General features: G+C 47.0%; 2 protein-coding genes across 2 annotated transcripts in view; one reads left to right on the top strand and one right to left on the bottom strand.

The window, feature by feature from the left end:
• RGSL1 (regulator of G protein signaling like 1) overlaps positions 1–6,467 on the bottom strand; it is a 65,051-nt gene extending 58,584 nt beyond the window's left edge. The window contains exons 1-2 of the mRNA XM_053663713.1: positions 6,448–6,467; positions 5,332–5,357 (exon numbers count right to left, since the gene is read on the bottom strand). Coding sequence (XP_053519688.1) covers positions 5,332–5,357; positions 6,448–6,467 — 46 coding nt within the window. The remainder of the gene's footprint in view (positions 1–5,331; positions 5,358–6,447) is intronic.
• Positions 6,468–7,740: 1,273 nt separating this feature from the next.
• On the top strand, positions 7,741–8,652 carry LOC119049604 (transmembrane epididymal protein 1-like). The gene has a single exon (XM_037145648.2). The coding sequence runs from the start codon at positions 7,741–7,743 to the stop codon at positions 8,650–8,652; it is 912 nt and encodes a 303-aa protein (XP_037001543.2).
• The last annotated feature ends 6,847 nt before the right edge of the window (positions 8,653–15,499 follow it).

Raw genomic sequence — 15,499 nt, 5'->3', positions numbered from 1 at the left:
TGCTTAGCGAGCTGAACCATGGTCCTGCCAGAATGTATGGCTGCTTCTTTCCCATAGCTCTCCATTTACGCATCATTACTGACCACCCAGAACAGGATGGCATTTAAAAAAAATGAATGGCAGTAACAGACATTCTTCTTAGGCAACAAATTCTGTAGCTAGTGAGGCCTCACAGTGAGCATTACCCTCATATGACAGACAAGTAGTCAAGGTTCAGGGACTTGGAAAAGGTCACACAGCCAGGAGGCGAAAGGTCGGAATTCAAGCCCAGGTCCAGCTGAGCCAAAGCCTGGTGCTCGCCTTCTCGGACCCAGACTCACCACCCAGACTGGTCAGAACCTCAGCACCATGTGGGACCAGGGGAATCACCCTGAGTCTAAAATATCCAGCCCGGTGACTGGTCAGCCTGGTATGTGGGAATGAGACAGGCTTGCAGGCCCCTACCTGAGACACGAGCACTTGCTTTTAGTAGGCAGCGAGAATGTTGCCTAGATTTCTGCAGAAAGAGTCTGTTTTCAAGCCAGCACCCAATGTACTCACTCAGGAGACTCAGGAGAGGACCTCCCAACCCCTCCTTAAGTCCCTAACATGAGTCCCGAGGTCCAATTCATCTTTACTCCCAGAACTTTATTACCAGGATTATCCTAACTCAGGGAAGAACCGAAGGTTGGAGCTGGAATAAAAAAAACCCACGTGCCTCTCGTCAGATAGTCTGGAGCCCGAGTCGTCACCTGCCCAGCTTCGACACTTGGGTCAGAAACACAGCACACAGGTCAAAAAATACAATGAATGCTACATTCCCACTATGGCCCTGATGGCTCAAGGACCCTGGCTCCATCATGATTCACCAGACCCAAAATTAATGTCACAGCTAGGTACTCAAGGTCTGTCAGTCTTGTCGCCAGGTCTCTCTACTCAAGTTTGGTTGCTCCCCCAAATTTTCTGGCTTGGCAGGAATCCTCGCCCTCCCCCAGCTCCTCCCTTGGTGCCTTGGCTGATGCCTGAAACACCCTCTCACTCCTATGCTCCTCCTCTGATGCCATCATGTAGGACTCAGAAGAAAAGACTCCAAGAAGCCCTTCCTGACCTGCCCCTGCGCTTATGTCTCCTTTTGTTAGCACGTACCCAGGAGGCCAGCATTCACCGAGCACACCCCGTGAGCCACCCTTCTTTGCCCAACATGCACTGAGCCCTTTCTATGTGCTTGGCACTGCGTTGAGGGCTCTGCATACCACTCCATGGCCCTGCTTCCCATTACAAGAAACCTCAAAATGTTGCGTACGCTCATGTCTCAGTTCCCATACTCTCACCCTCTTCTGAGCCAACTTCAAACAGACTCTTGGGCCCACCCTTCCACTGAAATGGTACTTTTCAAGGAGTGGACAGAACTGGCCCCATGGGGAAACTGAGTTCACAGGAAGAGATTGTCCCTGGACTTCCCTGCCACTGTGCACACTGCGTGCCACCTGAGAGACCACTGCTCACCGCTCCCTGTGCTGACCCTGCCAGTTACGGTTAAAGGGGCAGCTCATACTGAACTTCCTGCATACAGCAGTCTTGGTTCCTTTGGACCTCCTGGGTGACATCTCAGTCCCCCTCCTAATGTGGCTGTTTGTTTACACCTTATTTCCTCTACTGGAACATGACAGCGAATCTTGGTATTACTCAGAGTGTGTAAGAGAAGCCTGTTAAATACTTACTGGGAGCAGGTTCCATGTTCCCAGTGGGTATAGCACACATGTTCACTGAATGAGGAACACGAAGGCATCACAGAAGATGAAATCTCAGGTACCTGCTCACAGAGCTGCTTGTCGCAGCTTGAATTGGATGAGATCTGAAGGTTCGCCGTCATCAAAAGCACACGCTGGCCCGTCTCCAGGGGGCATCTACCCCGTGCTGGCTTCTGCTTCAAAGCTCCCCTCGGCCCCAGTCGCAGGTCTCTTGATCTTTCCCTGTTTGCTCATTAAACTTCATTCAAAACATGAAAAGATCCGGGACCGAATCTTTCTCTAAGGCCGTGTTTTCTTAATGCAGCAACTGCAGATAAAACCTAAAAATAGTGCAGAGGTTGCCAGTTCAAGGCCAGATACCTGTAGCACCTGTTGGGGCCTGTGACCTCTGTTCACAGATGATTTCTGCAGTCAGCTTCGGCAGCACTCAGAATATCGGGAGAAGTAGATTGCGTCTCCCAGAGACAGCATGATCTTCAAGGAGTTACACAGCTCTCCAGAAACAACCATTCCTGTGCAAACAGTCTGGTCTCGAGTCCTGAGTGTGGACTAAGGTGATTAGTAACAGAGTTGGCCACCATTTTCTGTTGAGTGTCAAGGATTGTGCTGAGTATTTTTATTTGCAGGGGCATCTCTTCTAATCCTCACAGTAACCCTCGGAGGTGATACTGCTATTGACCCTGTATTACTTACAAGGACAGTGGGGCTTAGAGAAGTTAAGTTACTGGACTGAGATCTTACAGCTACTGAATGGCAGAGGGGGTGACCAAGCTGAGATTCCACCCACAGCTCAGCAGCGCTCGAGTCTGCACCACTAACGACCTCACCCTGTTGTTCCCTAGGATACCTCGAAATGGTCTCATCTTTCTTCACGGGAAGAAAACACACTGACTCCTACTTGCTGCATTCAGTGGGGCTGCTCGGAATGAGCTATTAGTGATTTTTATTAAACTTCATATCTAAATATTCATCTTTTGAGGAACAAAAGAATAGAGTTTGTCACAGAAACTACTGGAACTATGAGAACCCAAGGACAACTTGGCCTATGGGACAAGCCTGTGGGGCAGGCCAAGGTTCCGGGATTTAGCAGGATTATTTGTGAAGTTTTACAAAGCCAGAGCCGGGGGGTAAGAAACGCAGTAACGTCACCAACTTCAAGTTCCCATACCCATCAATTTGAACAGACATTTCTTTGTTTCAGTGGAAATTTTAATTCTAGCAAATGTAAGTGACTCATTTCTATGGAAATATTTTTAAAGAAGGAACTGGAGTCAAAACCAAAAAAAGGAACATGGAAACATAAAATAAAATGTTAAAAATAACTCCAAAGAGCCCTGGCCAGGTGGGTCAGATGGTTGGAGCACCATCCTGTGCACCAAAAGGTTGCCAGTTAGATTCCTGGTCAGGGCACATACCTAGGTTGTGAGTTCAATTCCCAGTCTGGGAGTGTACGAGAGACAACTGATTGACGTTTCTCTGTCTCATCGATGTTTCTCTTTGTCTCTGATCACAAGGGTGGCTCCTGGTCATGCCCTGAGACTTCAGACTCCTTACTCCGGAGCTGCCCCATTCAATACAATGGCCACTGTGCACAGGGCTAGTTAAATTTTAATGCATTGAAATAAAAAATCCAGTTCCCTACTTGCACTGGCCACATTTCAACCATTCAGTAGCCTCAGGTGGCTACAAGTCATCCCACTGGAGAGCACAGAGTATAGAAAAGTCCCATCTTTGCAGAAAGTTCTGTTTGGTGGTGCTGATCCAGACTTTGCAGGGAAATTCCAATGGGTCAACTTCACTGATTGTAGCTCACACTGCATCCAGGTTTCAACTGGTCAGCCTAGCAGACTATTCACGCCATTCCCAGACACTCAAGCCACATACTCAACCTAGAATCTCGGGGAAGTAAACTCCTATGGATAAATGGGGCTCAATCAACTCTCCCATTTCACTTGAATGGTCAAACACCTTTAGAATTTGTTCACATCCATGCCCCCCACACTCCTGCCAATGCTGATTGGTGGGATCTTGGAATTCTTTTTCAGTATTGATTTCCTTTCCCACCTCAGGTCTTACACCTCCTTGTCTGGGCTGTTACTGGATTTCTTGTTATGAACATGGAGGGTAATGATGGTGGTGGGAGCGGGTCCTACAAAGACCGGTGTCCCCTGGTGCCAGAACTCTCTCAGGTGCTGTCATGGAAAGGTATTTCTGCAGAGAAAGACTTTTTCTCTCAGGTGGGAAGAGGGTTTTCTTCTACCAGAAAGCAGGGGGTCCTATGGAATCAGCGAGTTTAAAGTTTTCAGCCTCAGCTGTGTCCCTGTCCCTGTCTCAGGGTCTCATTGCTTCTCCCACACATGCCCCTGCCTTAGCATTAGAGACTGGCAGGGCAAGCACTCAGTTGGTCCTGTCGCCCTACAACCCACAGAGTACGGCACTATATTCTTAACCACGTCTGTCTGTCCTGCTACGATAAGAAATGAAAGATTCCTCTACAGCTGGTGTAAGAGTTTTCAAAAGAACCAGACACTAAAACCTTCCCTGAGCCACTGCCAGTTTTCTAGAACGTATCTACGGATGGTTCTGAATCACCCTGATCCTTCCTCATCACTGCAATCTTCTAATATACACTTTACCCATCATTCAGCATGATATACATTAATTTTAAATAATTCTGATTACTGTACATTTCAATATTTTATGTGTGTTTGCTACTCTTAACTATATTGTAAACTTATGAGGACGATAATCTCAACAGCATTTAGTAAATTTGTGTTTTCTAAACTCCTGAGGAACTTCTTGCTCACTCTGGCCTATCAAGCCAGACAAGTGGCAGTGGCTGGGCCTGGGGACCCTCAAGCATGTGGGCTGGCAGGTGGGGGAGGTGGGTCTGGCGGGAGCCTGGCCGTGCAGCAGCCAGATCAGGAAAGGCCTCCATGGGCCCCTGTGGTCCAGCTGAGTTTTCCCGGTAAAATCGACCCCCAGGTGCTCAGTGCCCACAGACTCAGACTGTCTGCCAGCTCTGCTAATCATTCACCCCCTTTGGCTCTCTTCTCGGCTACCTGTGGGCAGTGTCCGGTTTGGGATGGGTGATTCCTGCCTTCAAAGTCAAGATCAGGATGTTCATGTTTCAATGAACAACATGTAGCGTTGGTGTCTGGCCAAGGCGGGGGTCTGAGCATCCCACATGAGTCCTGAAGTGGGGCTCCTTGTCCTCATCTGTGCCACTTCTGGCCTCACCTTGCTGTTGGGTCAGTGCCACTATTCTCCCTCCTCCTTTGGCCACTGACTCACAGATGCCAGGAATGGTCAAGAGGTGGAGATACATGTGGTGGTCAGGAGACTGCTTGTCCTTGACTGTCTACTAAGCCCCTTAGACCCACAGCTCTGACATGCTGGGGAAAACATTTCTAGTGACCCAAAACAATCACTTCGGACACCTTGAGTATGCTCTAGGTAGAGGTGGGCTACCCCAAAACACGCATGGGCTCTTGATGATGGTAAATACTTAGTGGGAAATGGACTTGGCCACATGGAGGGCCACTTCCACTCAGAGCAACTCAGTGATTTCCCAGAACAAAGGCAAAACCAAATACAGTACCAGAGCTTCCTCTTCCATGGTCCACTCTGTCACCGGGTCATACTCATGGCTGCCCTTCGTACCTCCTCTCCCTGAGTGTCCAGCTCTTCAAGGTTTCTGGGTGTTTCGGCCACTAGCTAAAAAGAAAAAATTGGGTTGTAAAAAATCACTCCTTTCCTTGCAGGAATCCCCATGTTTTCCTCTTCCTCCTTCACCCCTTACCCTTCTCCTCCACCTCCTCCTTTTCCCCATCCCTTTCTCCTCCTCCTTCTTGTCCTCTGCCCCTCTTCAGAGAACACAGATGCTAAATGCTCTTTCTTTTCTCTAACAGAGAAATCGAAGCTCTGTAATTAGGGGGAAACTGGGCTGGAATCCTGGTCTCTCGATTTCCAGTCATTATTTTTTCCATTTCACAGCCATACCTTCCTAAAGCTGAGGTTCTACAGCAGCATGTTAACAGTGGTTATCACCAGGTTTGAAATTGCCGGTGCTTGTCTTTATCTCATTTTTGCTCACAGATTTTTCCAATTTTTTTTTTTTTGCTAAGGCTATGTATTAATTTTGCAATAGCTTGGGTGAACTTGCTACTATAATAAACAAATGTAAAAGTTTCCCCTGCTTACCCCCAAAAAGCTTATTTCTTGACCACATAGTCCAAAATGAGTGTTTCTGACAGTGTATAGGCCTCCTAGAAGGAGTGATCCAGGAAACCTGTTCCTTCCATCTTGGGGCTCCTCTGTCCCCAACAACATATGACTTTCAAATAAGCTGCGATGTCCTGTCTGAAGCCAGAGGAAAGGGAAATAGCACAGAAGAAGAGAGTATGCAAGGGGCAATTTTATGGGACAGGCCAGAAATCAGTGTATGTATAGCACTTCCATTCATACGCCAGTGGCTGGAACTCGGTTGCAAGGCTGCATTGAACCATAGGCATGGTGGGAACTGTAGTTTATCAGCATAAAAAGGAAGCAATGGAAATGAACACAGTGAACTGCTAGCCAATCTATGCCACACTTATGGAAGGAAAAGAAAAGAAAGTTCAAGTTACAATGGAATAAGGAAGGCAAGTCGCTCTGTAAAGCTATCTGAAGTTCTCTCTCTTACAGCATTTTCTCACTCAAACTCCCACTCTCCCACCGATAAGAAATGGCCTTCATCCTCAAGGGTATGAACAGACTGAATTTTTCTGACATAAGTGGGTGTAGGAAAGGGAGATACATGGATGAGACTGAGGGCTCAGAGGCTGTGACCTGGGTGTAAATTCTCCTCCTCCCCACTGGGGGCACTATTAGCATGTGGGTGGCTCTGCCTCTCTGCCCCCACAGTGTGGCTTATATGGTGAGGACAGATGATTATGGTGAAGACTGAGATATCAGCATGGTTCATACTGAGTGATGAACTTCCTCTTCCTTTAGCACAATTATCACACCCAGAGAAACTCCTATTCCATGTACTTCCTTCAATGGTACTTCCAGAACCATTTGTGTGCCCAGGGCATGCCTCCCCTTCCCTGTACCTTGTTGTCTACCATCACCTCTAAAGGAAAACTCTCACCTTAGATGGTCCCTCAGATGCAGCTGGTTCTCATCTAGGGCTTAGGACTGTTTCTACAACAGCAAATGTAAAACTAAAGAGAAAATAAAGCCGACAAGCTAATGCACATTAACAATAAGTAGCTCACTAAATCTACTTGTCTCGACATCCCTGCATTTTACCAAGACACTGCACTTTAACAACCCAAAACTGATCTCAAAGGTAGCTTTTCGGGTTCACCTATTGTCCAGTGGAAAGAGATTTGGGGGCAGGTGAGGGGCTTCCTGGGTGATTCCCCAAATCTGCCTGTTACAGAAAAATAAAGGGGCCAGGCAGATGCTCAGTATGTGTATGCGTGAGCTCACCCCCAAATATTTATGAACTTTTGTGTTCAAGAAGAATATCTTTGCCTCCAATATATGAACAAAGATATGAGTGAGGAATCTTAGCAAATGTGTAACTATTGGTGAGTGACCCCAGCTTTATCCAGATAATCTCCCTGTTCACGCATCTCTACACGCTGGGGCCAGGAAGACATGGGAGGGAGGGACAACTGCAACCAGCAACATCTCAGAGGCCCAAACACAGCTCATGAGAACACACACCCTGGCAGGTACATACCAGGGAACATTCATCTTCCTCCTGTTTCAGAAGTCAGTTAGTTCCCAGTGTACTAGAATGGAATGTAGCAACAAGACTCTGCTCACCAAAAGTGTCGGCACCTGTCCAGAACTTTCCATTCTGTCTGGAGCAGTGGGCAGAGAGGGATGATAAAAGTAGGGAGACGTTAGCTCTTTATTTAACAGCCCAATACTCGAGGGCATCCTCAAAAGAGAGGAGGACAGAGAGGTGCTAAGCTCTGTTTTTCACTCCGAAATCAGACAGATCTGTAATTTCATGGGAAAGTTCAGTGGTCATATATACCCAGGGCTATATCTTTTCTGTTATGGACTGCATCAGGCAATGGTGGTCTTTAAGACCAGGATAGTCGGTGACTCTCTCCTGAATTCTTCCTGTCCTCCCGGGAGTAAGGGAAGATGGGCCAGGTTGTGGGAAATATCCTATGGAGGTTGGGTGAAGATAGTGACTGGCTCCCTCTTGACGGTTTATGTGATCTTCTGTCTTGATGATGGGATGGTACTGATGAACAGAGAACTGCCCCCGAGATTTATGTACCCCAAAGAGTGGCAGCATCTCACCATGTTCATCCTCCTCAGCCTCAGTGGCTGTGCAGATGTCACAAGCAAGAACCTGCTGCCTCGGAGGTGTGTGCTCCTAGAAAGAGGTGCCCTGGTGCTGACCTTCCATGTGCTCCTGATGCTGTTGGTGTCACACGTTCGAGATTCAACAGGGGTGGAGCTGCAGGTGCACGGTCTACTCATCTTGGTGGTGTTCCTGCTGATGCTGGTGTTGACCGTGGAGCTGTGGGCTCCCAACGAGTTTCTCCTCTCACTGATCGAGACCTTTCTGTTCCTCACGATGGGCTCCTGGCTGGTGCAGGCCGGCTTTATTCTCTACAGACCAGTCACTGGCTATCCATGGGAGGATGATGACATCAGTGACATCATGTTTGTCACCACCTTCTTCTGCTGGCACATGATGACCAACGCTTTGTGCCTGTTGGGAATCTATGGCATCTCTTCCTTTTGGCTCCGTCGTTGGCATCCCAGCTCAAAGCTGACCAGGTCCAAAGAAGCACCATGCTGCACGAGCACTGAAGGACCCGCCTACACACTGCTGCCGGAAGTGGAGCACTCAGAGAAGGATGACCAGGCTCAGGCTCCTCTCCTCCAAGAGGGCTCACCCTGAGACAGGGCCTAGGATGCCCAGCCCACTGTCCACCCCACCTTCCTCTTTGTGGGTTCTCTCAGACGTGTGCATTGTACCCTCTTTGGTCCCCAATTGAAGGTAATGACCATGAAGGAGAGCAGCTGGTCTTCATCTGCTGGTACACGTCCTGTCCCTGAACCTCTAACTGCTGAGGGGATGAGGAGAGAGGGGGCTGAGAAAGGAATGCTAATGGGATTGGAGTGGTGGGGAGGAGAGGACCAGGGGACTAGAGAAATGTGCAGGAAACGCCATGGGGTTAGAGAGTGCAGTACAGGGGGGACAGCAGAGTCCAGCGGCCATGCCGTCTACCAGCTGCTTCCTCAGGCTTTCACTTGAGGAATAAAGACTTCTTTCTCACAAATCAGGACTGCAATGGTGGGTGTTTCTGTTTGCCAACTGAAGTGATCTACCTTTTAAAAACAGATATGGTATAATTCACTTCTCCCACCGGGTTGGAGAAATAAGAATCTCACATATATATATTTAATTTTGGTAGATTAGCATTGTTTCACATAAATTTTGCACATAAAGTGGGAATTAATACTTTCATATCAGAGTGTTTCAAATCAAGTCCCCATGAACCAAATCTCCACTAAATGCTACCATGGTTCTTATTCTTGACTTCTACTCCAGCCAAGCAATGCCTGGCTGCTCAATTACCTCCCACTAGCCCCACCGGCGATCCACCGGATCCTAATTTAGCCTGCCCTGCACCTGTGCCTTCGCCAAAGCACACTGCACACTTTGGGAGAAGCCACCCCCAGCCACGTACTAACTACACGGTGTAATTTTATATCTGGCATTGAATCTCCTTACACTGCTGCCACCAAGAATCCCTTCTCCAGGAAACTCTCAAACGCCCTTTTGATCTGGAACTCCTCAGCAACCCATCTACATCTGCCTTATTTTCCCCACGCTGCTGATACATTCTCTGTCCGGTTTCTCACGGTGTCTCTCACGGGGATGTTCTGTCTTACCCACTAAGGGTAGTTTCATTAAGATCAGAGAATTTGTCATATCCCGGTCACCTCACTGGCTCTGTGTGTTCCAGAGGAATAGAATAGTGTCCCCTACACATAAAGAGTGAATTGCTTCACCAGCTTTCATAATACACTGTAAATATTAAATAATTAAAGCTGTGGTGTTGGACTGAGCAAGTAACATTGGCCTAGAAATCGGCACAGTGTAATGTAACAGACACTTCAGGAATGGAAACATAGCGTGAGCATTACATAGATGTTAAGAAAGGGCTCCTCAATTCAAATGAGGAGTAGCTGGTTCTCCATTTGGGGGGAGAAACCCTTAGTTTCTACCTCAGACAACGTGCAAGGAAAGAATCACAGATAGATTGAAAAGTTAAACATAGACTATCAAAATATTTTAAAGGAAGGTATTTTATAATAAAAGACATGAAATAATTTCTTGAGCAAGAAAAAAATTCTCAAAAAAGCTTTCCCATGACTCAAAGATGCAAGAGAAAGAAATGAAAGAAAAGGAAGCCTGCGAAGAATACTTTCAATACATTTAACAGACAAAAGCAATCAGTACCCAGAATATATAAAGATGTTCTAACATTGGCAAAATGCAGCTTAATAGAGAAAATGGGCAGAAGATATAAATGACTCTGTCTTAGAACAATAACAAATGGCTAACATACACACACGTATCTGCTAACCTAACCAATTTTGAGAAAAAAGCAGGATTAAGTAATGTAGGATCTTGCCCTGGCTGGTGTGGCTCAATGGATTGAGCACCGGCCTGCGAACCAATGGGCTGCTGGTTCGATTCCCAGTCAGGGTACATGCCTGGGTTGCAGGCCAGGTCCCCAGGAGGGGGCGCTCAAGAGGCAACCACACATTGACGTTCTCTTCCTCTCATTCTCCCTCTCTTCCCCTTTCTAAAAGTAAATGAATAAAATATTTTTTAATTCTTAAAAAAAAAGAGCATTGTAGGGTCTTTTTTCACTGTCAGATTGTCAAAAACTCAAAAATATTAAATAAATGATATTATCCACTGCCAGGAAGACATAGGGAAAGGAAATTGTCATACACTGCGGGTGGCAATGTAAACTGGGTTATGTTTTCCTGAAGTCAGTTTGGCAGACTGTGCTGCAATTTAAATGCATATACCCTTCGAGCAAACAATTCACTTCTTGCCACCTGCTGTGGACATCTGTCATGGGAGGCTAATGACATCTTTGCAACAGCCTCCCGACATTTTGCTCAGTCTCCATTTTGTCAGGCCTGCCTTTCTGGAAGGTGTTTGTTTTTCATCTCTGGCCTCCCTGGGAGCTAGCTGGTCCAGGCCTGTTACCGATTAGACACACCCACTTAAGACTTGGACTCAGAAGTGAGCCAGGCAGAGAAAGGAGCTCTGCCTGGGGTCTCTGGTCTGTAGCAGGAGCACTGGCAATAATGGCAGCCTCTGTTTTCCATCACCCCGCTGGTTTGCCCCGTAGTTCTGGGGTCAGTGCCAGAAGCAGCAATCGAAGCCCATTTCGACAGTGCAGCAATTCTGAGTCCTTGAAAGTTACACTGAAATCTCCTTCTCTAGCCCTCTCAATGACTGTGAACTAACCCCTTTATTTTAATAAATTTCTTTCTCTTCAACCAGCCAGAATGGACTCTTGCTGTCTGTAGCTAACACGGTTTCTTTTTTAGAAATACTCGTACATCTACACAAAGAGCCTGTACAAGAACGGTCACTGAAGCGCAGTTTCCACGAAGAACTCTAAATAGTAAATGTGTACCAATAGGGGAACGGTGAAGTGAATCATGAAGCACTATTCAGGAGCTAAAAGGGATGGGGGAGATCTGTACGTCCTGACATGAGATGATCTCCAAGAGGAAGGGAGACCAGCTAAATGCAGAACGCGGGGCACGCCTGAGCCAGGTTGTGGACGCAGGTGTGTTCATGTGAATTTCATGAGGTCCTAAGTTTTCCCCTGGCGCCTGTCAGGAACGGTTAGGACTGTAGGGCAACCAGGAGAGAGGGCATGTTGACGAGTTTCACTGAACTTACCCTCTACCTCCATTTCAGTGGTGATGCAGGTGGATTCTAACCTATACCTAATGTGACCGTATAATAATTTAGCATCCAAACCTGCATTTAGCAGTATTAATTCTTGCACCAGGACAAGAAGTAAAACCTAGACTGCTCCAGACAAATTGGGACTCAGAGTTACCCAACCGGTAGCCTAAAAACAGACATGCTGTGCATATTTTTAGTTTGTCCCCCAACTCCATCCCCCCCACCCTGCTCCCTCTCCCAGGGGACCGCCCCGGTCTGCAGCACATCATCAAGCCCCCTTATCCTCCAGCTTCAGGCAATGCTAAGCCACTGAAGAGCCCCAGCAGGGGAATGGAGAAGAGAGTGAAATTAGGGGTTTTATTCTCTTGGCTTCTGTCTCTGGGGTCACCTGAGGCAGGCAGTACCTCAACACTATGATACCATCTGTATTAGCTTCCAAACTTAGTGGCTTAAAAAATGGACATTTATTCTCTCGCAGTTATGGAAGCCAGTGCTGGTTCCTTCTAAAAGCTCTCAGGTGTCCTGGCCGGGTGGCTCAGGTGGTGGGACATCATCCTGTACACCAAAATGTTGCAGGTTCGATCTGCAGTCAAGGCACGTACGGGAGGCAACCAATTGATGTTTCTCTCTCACATTGATATTTCTCTCTCTCCCTTCTGCTCTAACATCAGTAAATATATCCTCTGATGAGGATTTTTTTAAAAATAAAAGCTCTCAGGTAGAACCTGTCCCATGTTTCTCTGCTAGCTGCTGGCAATCCTCGGCTTCCCTTGGCTTGGGGACCATTGCCCCAATGGCTGCCTCCATCTTCATGCATGGTCTTCTCCTCTACGTGCCTTTGGGTCTCAAATCTCTCTCTGCCTCTCTCTCATAAAGTCCCATGTCATTGGATTCAGAGCTCACCTTACACCCAAATGATTTCACCTCCAGATCATAATTATATCTGTGAAGACCCTTGTGCCAAATAAGATCACATTCATAGGTTCCAGGGTGAAGACTTGGAAATATGTGTTCAGAGACCACCACTCAACCCATGACCCTGTCCCTGCCCATACCGGGAAGTTCTGTCCCATGTCCCTTGGGGCCTCGAGTTCTGTCCCATGTCCCTTGGGGCCTCGAGGCAGTAACAGATCCTAACGTTACTCTACTATCCCTGTGGTCTCCTTACACCCTGTCTATGTAAGAAGGACTTTTTCAAGCCCTCCTTGAACGATCCCAATTTGGGCTGCCATCTGTTTCCTACTGAACCCTCTCTGAAACACGAGTAGGGTAATTCACAGGAGGCCAGACCTTTAAACAGAATTCATCCACAGATATTTGGAACAATGACAAGAGAAGAGCTTTCACAACTGAGTTTCCCAATGGTGAACATAGAGTGAAGGAGACTAATTTTGTAACCAGGAGGGTAATAAATTAAAGGGATCTTCCCAATTCAATCAAGATGACCAGAGGATTAATTCCTTCTTTCTTTCCTTCATTCAAAAATCCTAAATAGCTATTATTTTCCAGGCACTGTGCAGAGATTAGCAATACAATAATGAGAAAGACACAAAGGCATACACAGTTATATTGTGACGTATAGTAATGAATGAAAATAATATTAGATGGTACAGTAAGCAGAATGCTAGCATCATCCCCACGATTCCTGTCCCTGGTGTATACTCTGTATAATCCCTCCTTTTGAGTGGGAGTGGGACCAGTGAACATAATGGAATATCACTCCCATGATTAGTTATGAATCAGTTGAGTCTGAATTAGTGAAAAGGGAGATTGTCCTGGATGGGTCTGACCTAGTCAGGTGAGGTCTTTCCAAGAAGATGAACGCCCAGGGAGAGGCACCCTTGTTCATCTGGAGGAAAGCAAACAGCCAGGTCATGAACTTCCTACTGGGGGGCACATAGCCAGGAGCTGCGGGCAACCTCTAGTTGCGGAGAGCAGTCCTTGACACACAGGCAACAAACAAATAGGAGCTTCGGTCCTGGAACTGCGAGGAGCTGGGTTTTGCCAGCATTCAGGGAGCTTGCAAGAGGATCCTGAGCCTCAGATCCTGAGCCTTCAAAATCACAAATCCTGAAACCCTAATTCCAGCTTGCTGAGGTTCTGAGCAGAGGGCTCAGCCAACCCACCACGTTGGATTCCTGACCCATGGAAACCAGGAGATAATGCATTCGTGTTGCTTAAGGTCCTATACTCATGTTAATTTGTTTCACAGCAATAGAAAACTAATACAGGTTGTAATTAGTTTTCGGTGAGGGTTTATCCAGCACTGGTCAGGGATGAGAAACACTAGTTCATTAAGATGTGTGGTCTTGTTACAAAATGAGAAGCTTCAGGCCCATTCAGTTCTTACGCTGTGTCTATAATTGTAAGGCAGCCTTTGTGAATTCAGTTTCCTGGGCCCCCGAAACAGTGGCTGGGACGGAGTGCAGGAGACTGCTAGACTTCAACCTACTGAAGGCAGAGGAGGAAGTTGGGTGGGAATAATCAATGTAACCCTCTGGATGTTTGTCACATCAAAATTCATAGCCAGGAATCAAATTTATAAGCTTTCGTGGGCCTCTTGAAGGCTTGGTCGACACTGTATATAATTAACTGATTAAAAAAATCACATTGGCTTAACACGACGGGAGGGTATTTCGACCACACTCCTGAAGTCAAATGCCAGTATCCTAGACAGCAGGCCGCCTTCTGCTTGGACTTTCAGAAGCCAGACTCCCCCCATCCTGTGACTTTGCTCTTCTCCAGGCCTCGCAGTCCACTGCATTCAGCCAGGGTGAGGAATAGGACTGAGGTTTCTATGGGCCACAGCCTGAAGTGCTGTATGTCACATCCACACATGTTCAACTGGCCCAGACTCACTGAGAAGCTGGGAAATGTGGTCTCTGGCTGGGCAGGAACTTCCTAGCAACCTTCTATATGGTCGGAGGGGAGTGGTCAGATAGCTGGGTCTCCCAAAGGGAATTTTGAAATTCACAGTGGGGATTCCCAACTTGCAGAATTAAGCATCCTAAACAAGAAGAAATGACTTCTACTCCTAATTGAGGGGTGCATATTCCTAACTCCTAATTGGGAGCCTAACTCCTAATTGGGGGTGCATATTCTGGTTTGGAAGAGAAAAGAACTATGGGAAAACAGACTGAGGGTCCTAAGTTCCGTCCTCAGCTTAAGTCAGAAGGGGAAAAATAGGTCTAAGAGAGTATGCACACCCACCTTGCAAAGGTTTCTGGAAGAAAAAATGTGCAGCCTTTAAAATGTGGTTGTTGAAAAGTACTTGAAATCAATTATATAAATAGTGAAACCCATGTCATGGTTATGCAGAGAAATATAAAGCTCACGGTATAGAAAATTTCAGAGAGGAAAATTATGAGCTGGCGTGCCAGGAAAACAAAAAACATATATGCCCCTTCAAGCTAAGAAATCAGAAGGTCGTTTTCCACCTCTTACGAGCCTTGTTCTGGTACATCAGTGACAAACCCAAGGCTTAGAAGCCCTCACTTGAAATAAGATTAAAGTTCAGCGCAAGGACACATGCTGGGTCTGACCTTGGGCCGATTTCCAGGAATGCGCTCCGTGTGGTTCTGCTCCAACCCCCCACCGCCAGCCTTCTCTCTTCCTATGATGTGTCTCTGCCCAGCTGCAAGGCGAGTTGCAATCATTTTGTGATGATGACGACGATGATGATGATGATGGCCTCCCTAAACAGACAGGAGATAAAAGTACAAGGTGCTGTTAGACAGCACCATAGTCAAGTCCCCCACCCAATGAGAAGGTTACAACGTGGCCCTCTAGACGCCAT

Source organism: Artibeus jamaicensis, unplaced genomic scaffold (genome assembly GCF_021234435.1).
Source record: "Artibeus jamaicensis isolate MK-2021 breed Jamaican fruit bat unplaced genomic scaffold, CSHL_Jam_final contig_327, whole genome shotgun sequence".
In the NCBI taxonomy this organism is placed as follows: domain Eukaryota; kingdom Metazoa; phylum Chordata; class Mammalia; order Chiroptera; family Phyllostomidae; genus Artibeus; species Artibeus jamaicensis.
The sequence above is the reverse complement of the archived record's forward strand: the minus strand, read 5'-3'. Positions and strand labels throughout refer to the sequence as shown.

Excerpts from the sequence above, each read along its gene's own strand:
- LOC119049604 (XM_037145648.2), top strand. The coding sequence starts at position 7,741 with ATGGGAAAGTTCAGTGGTCATATATACCCAGGGCTATATCTTTTCTGT.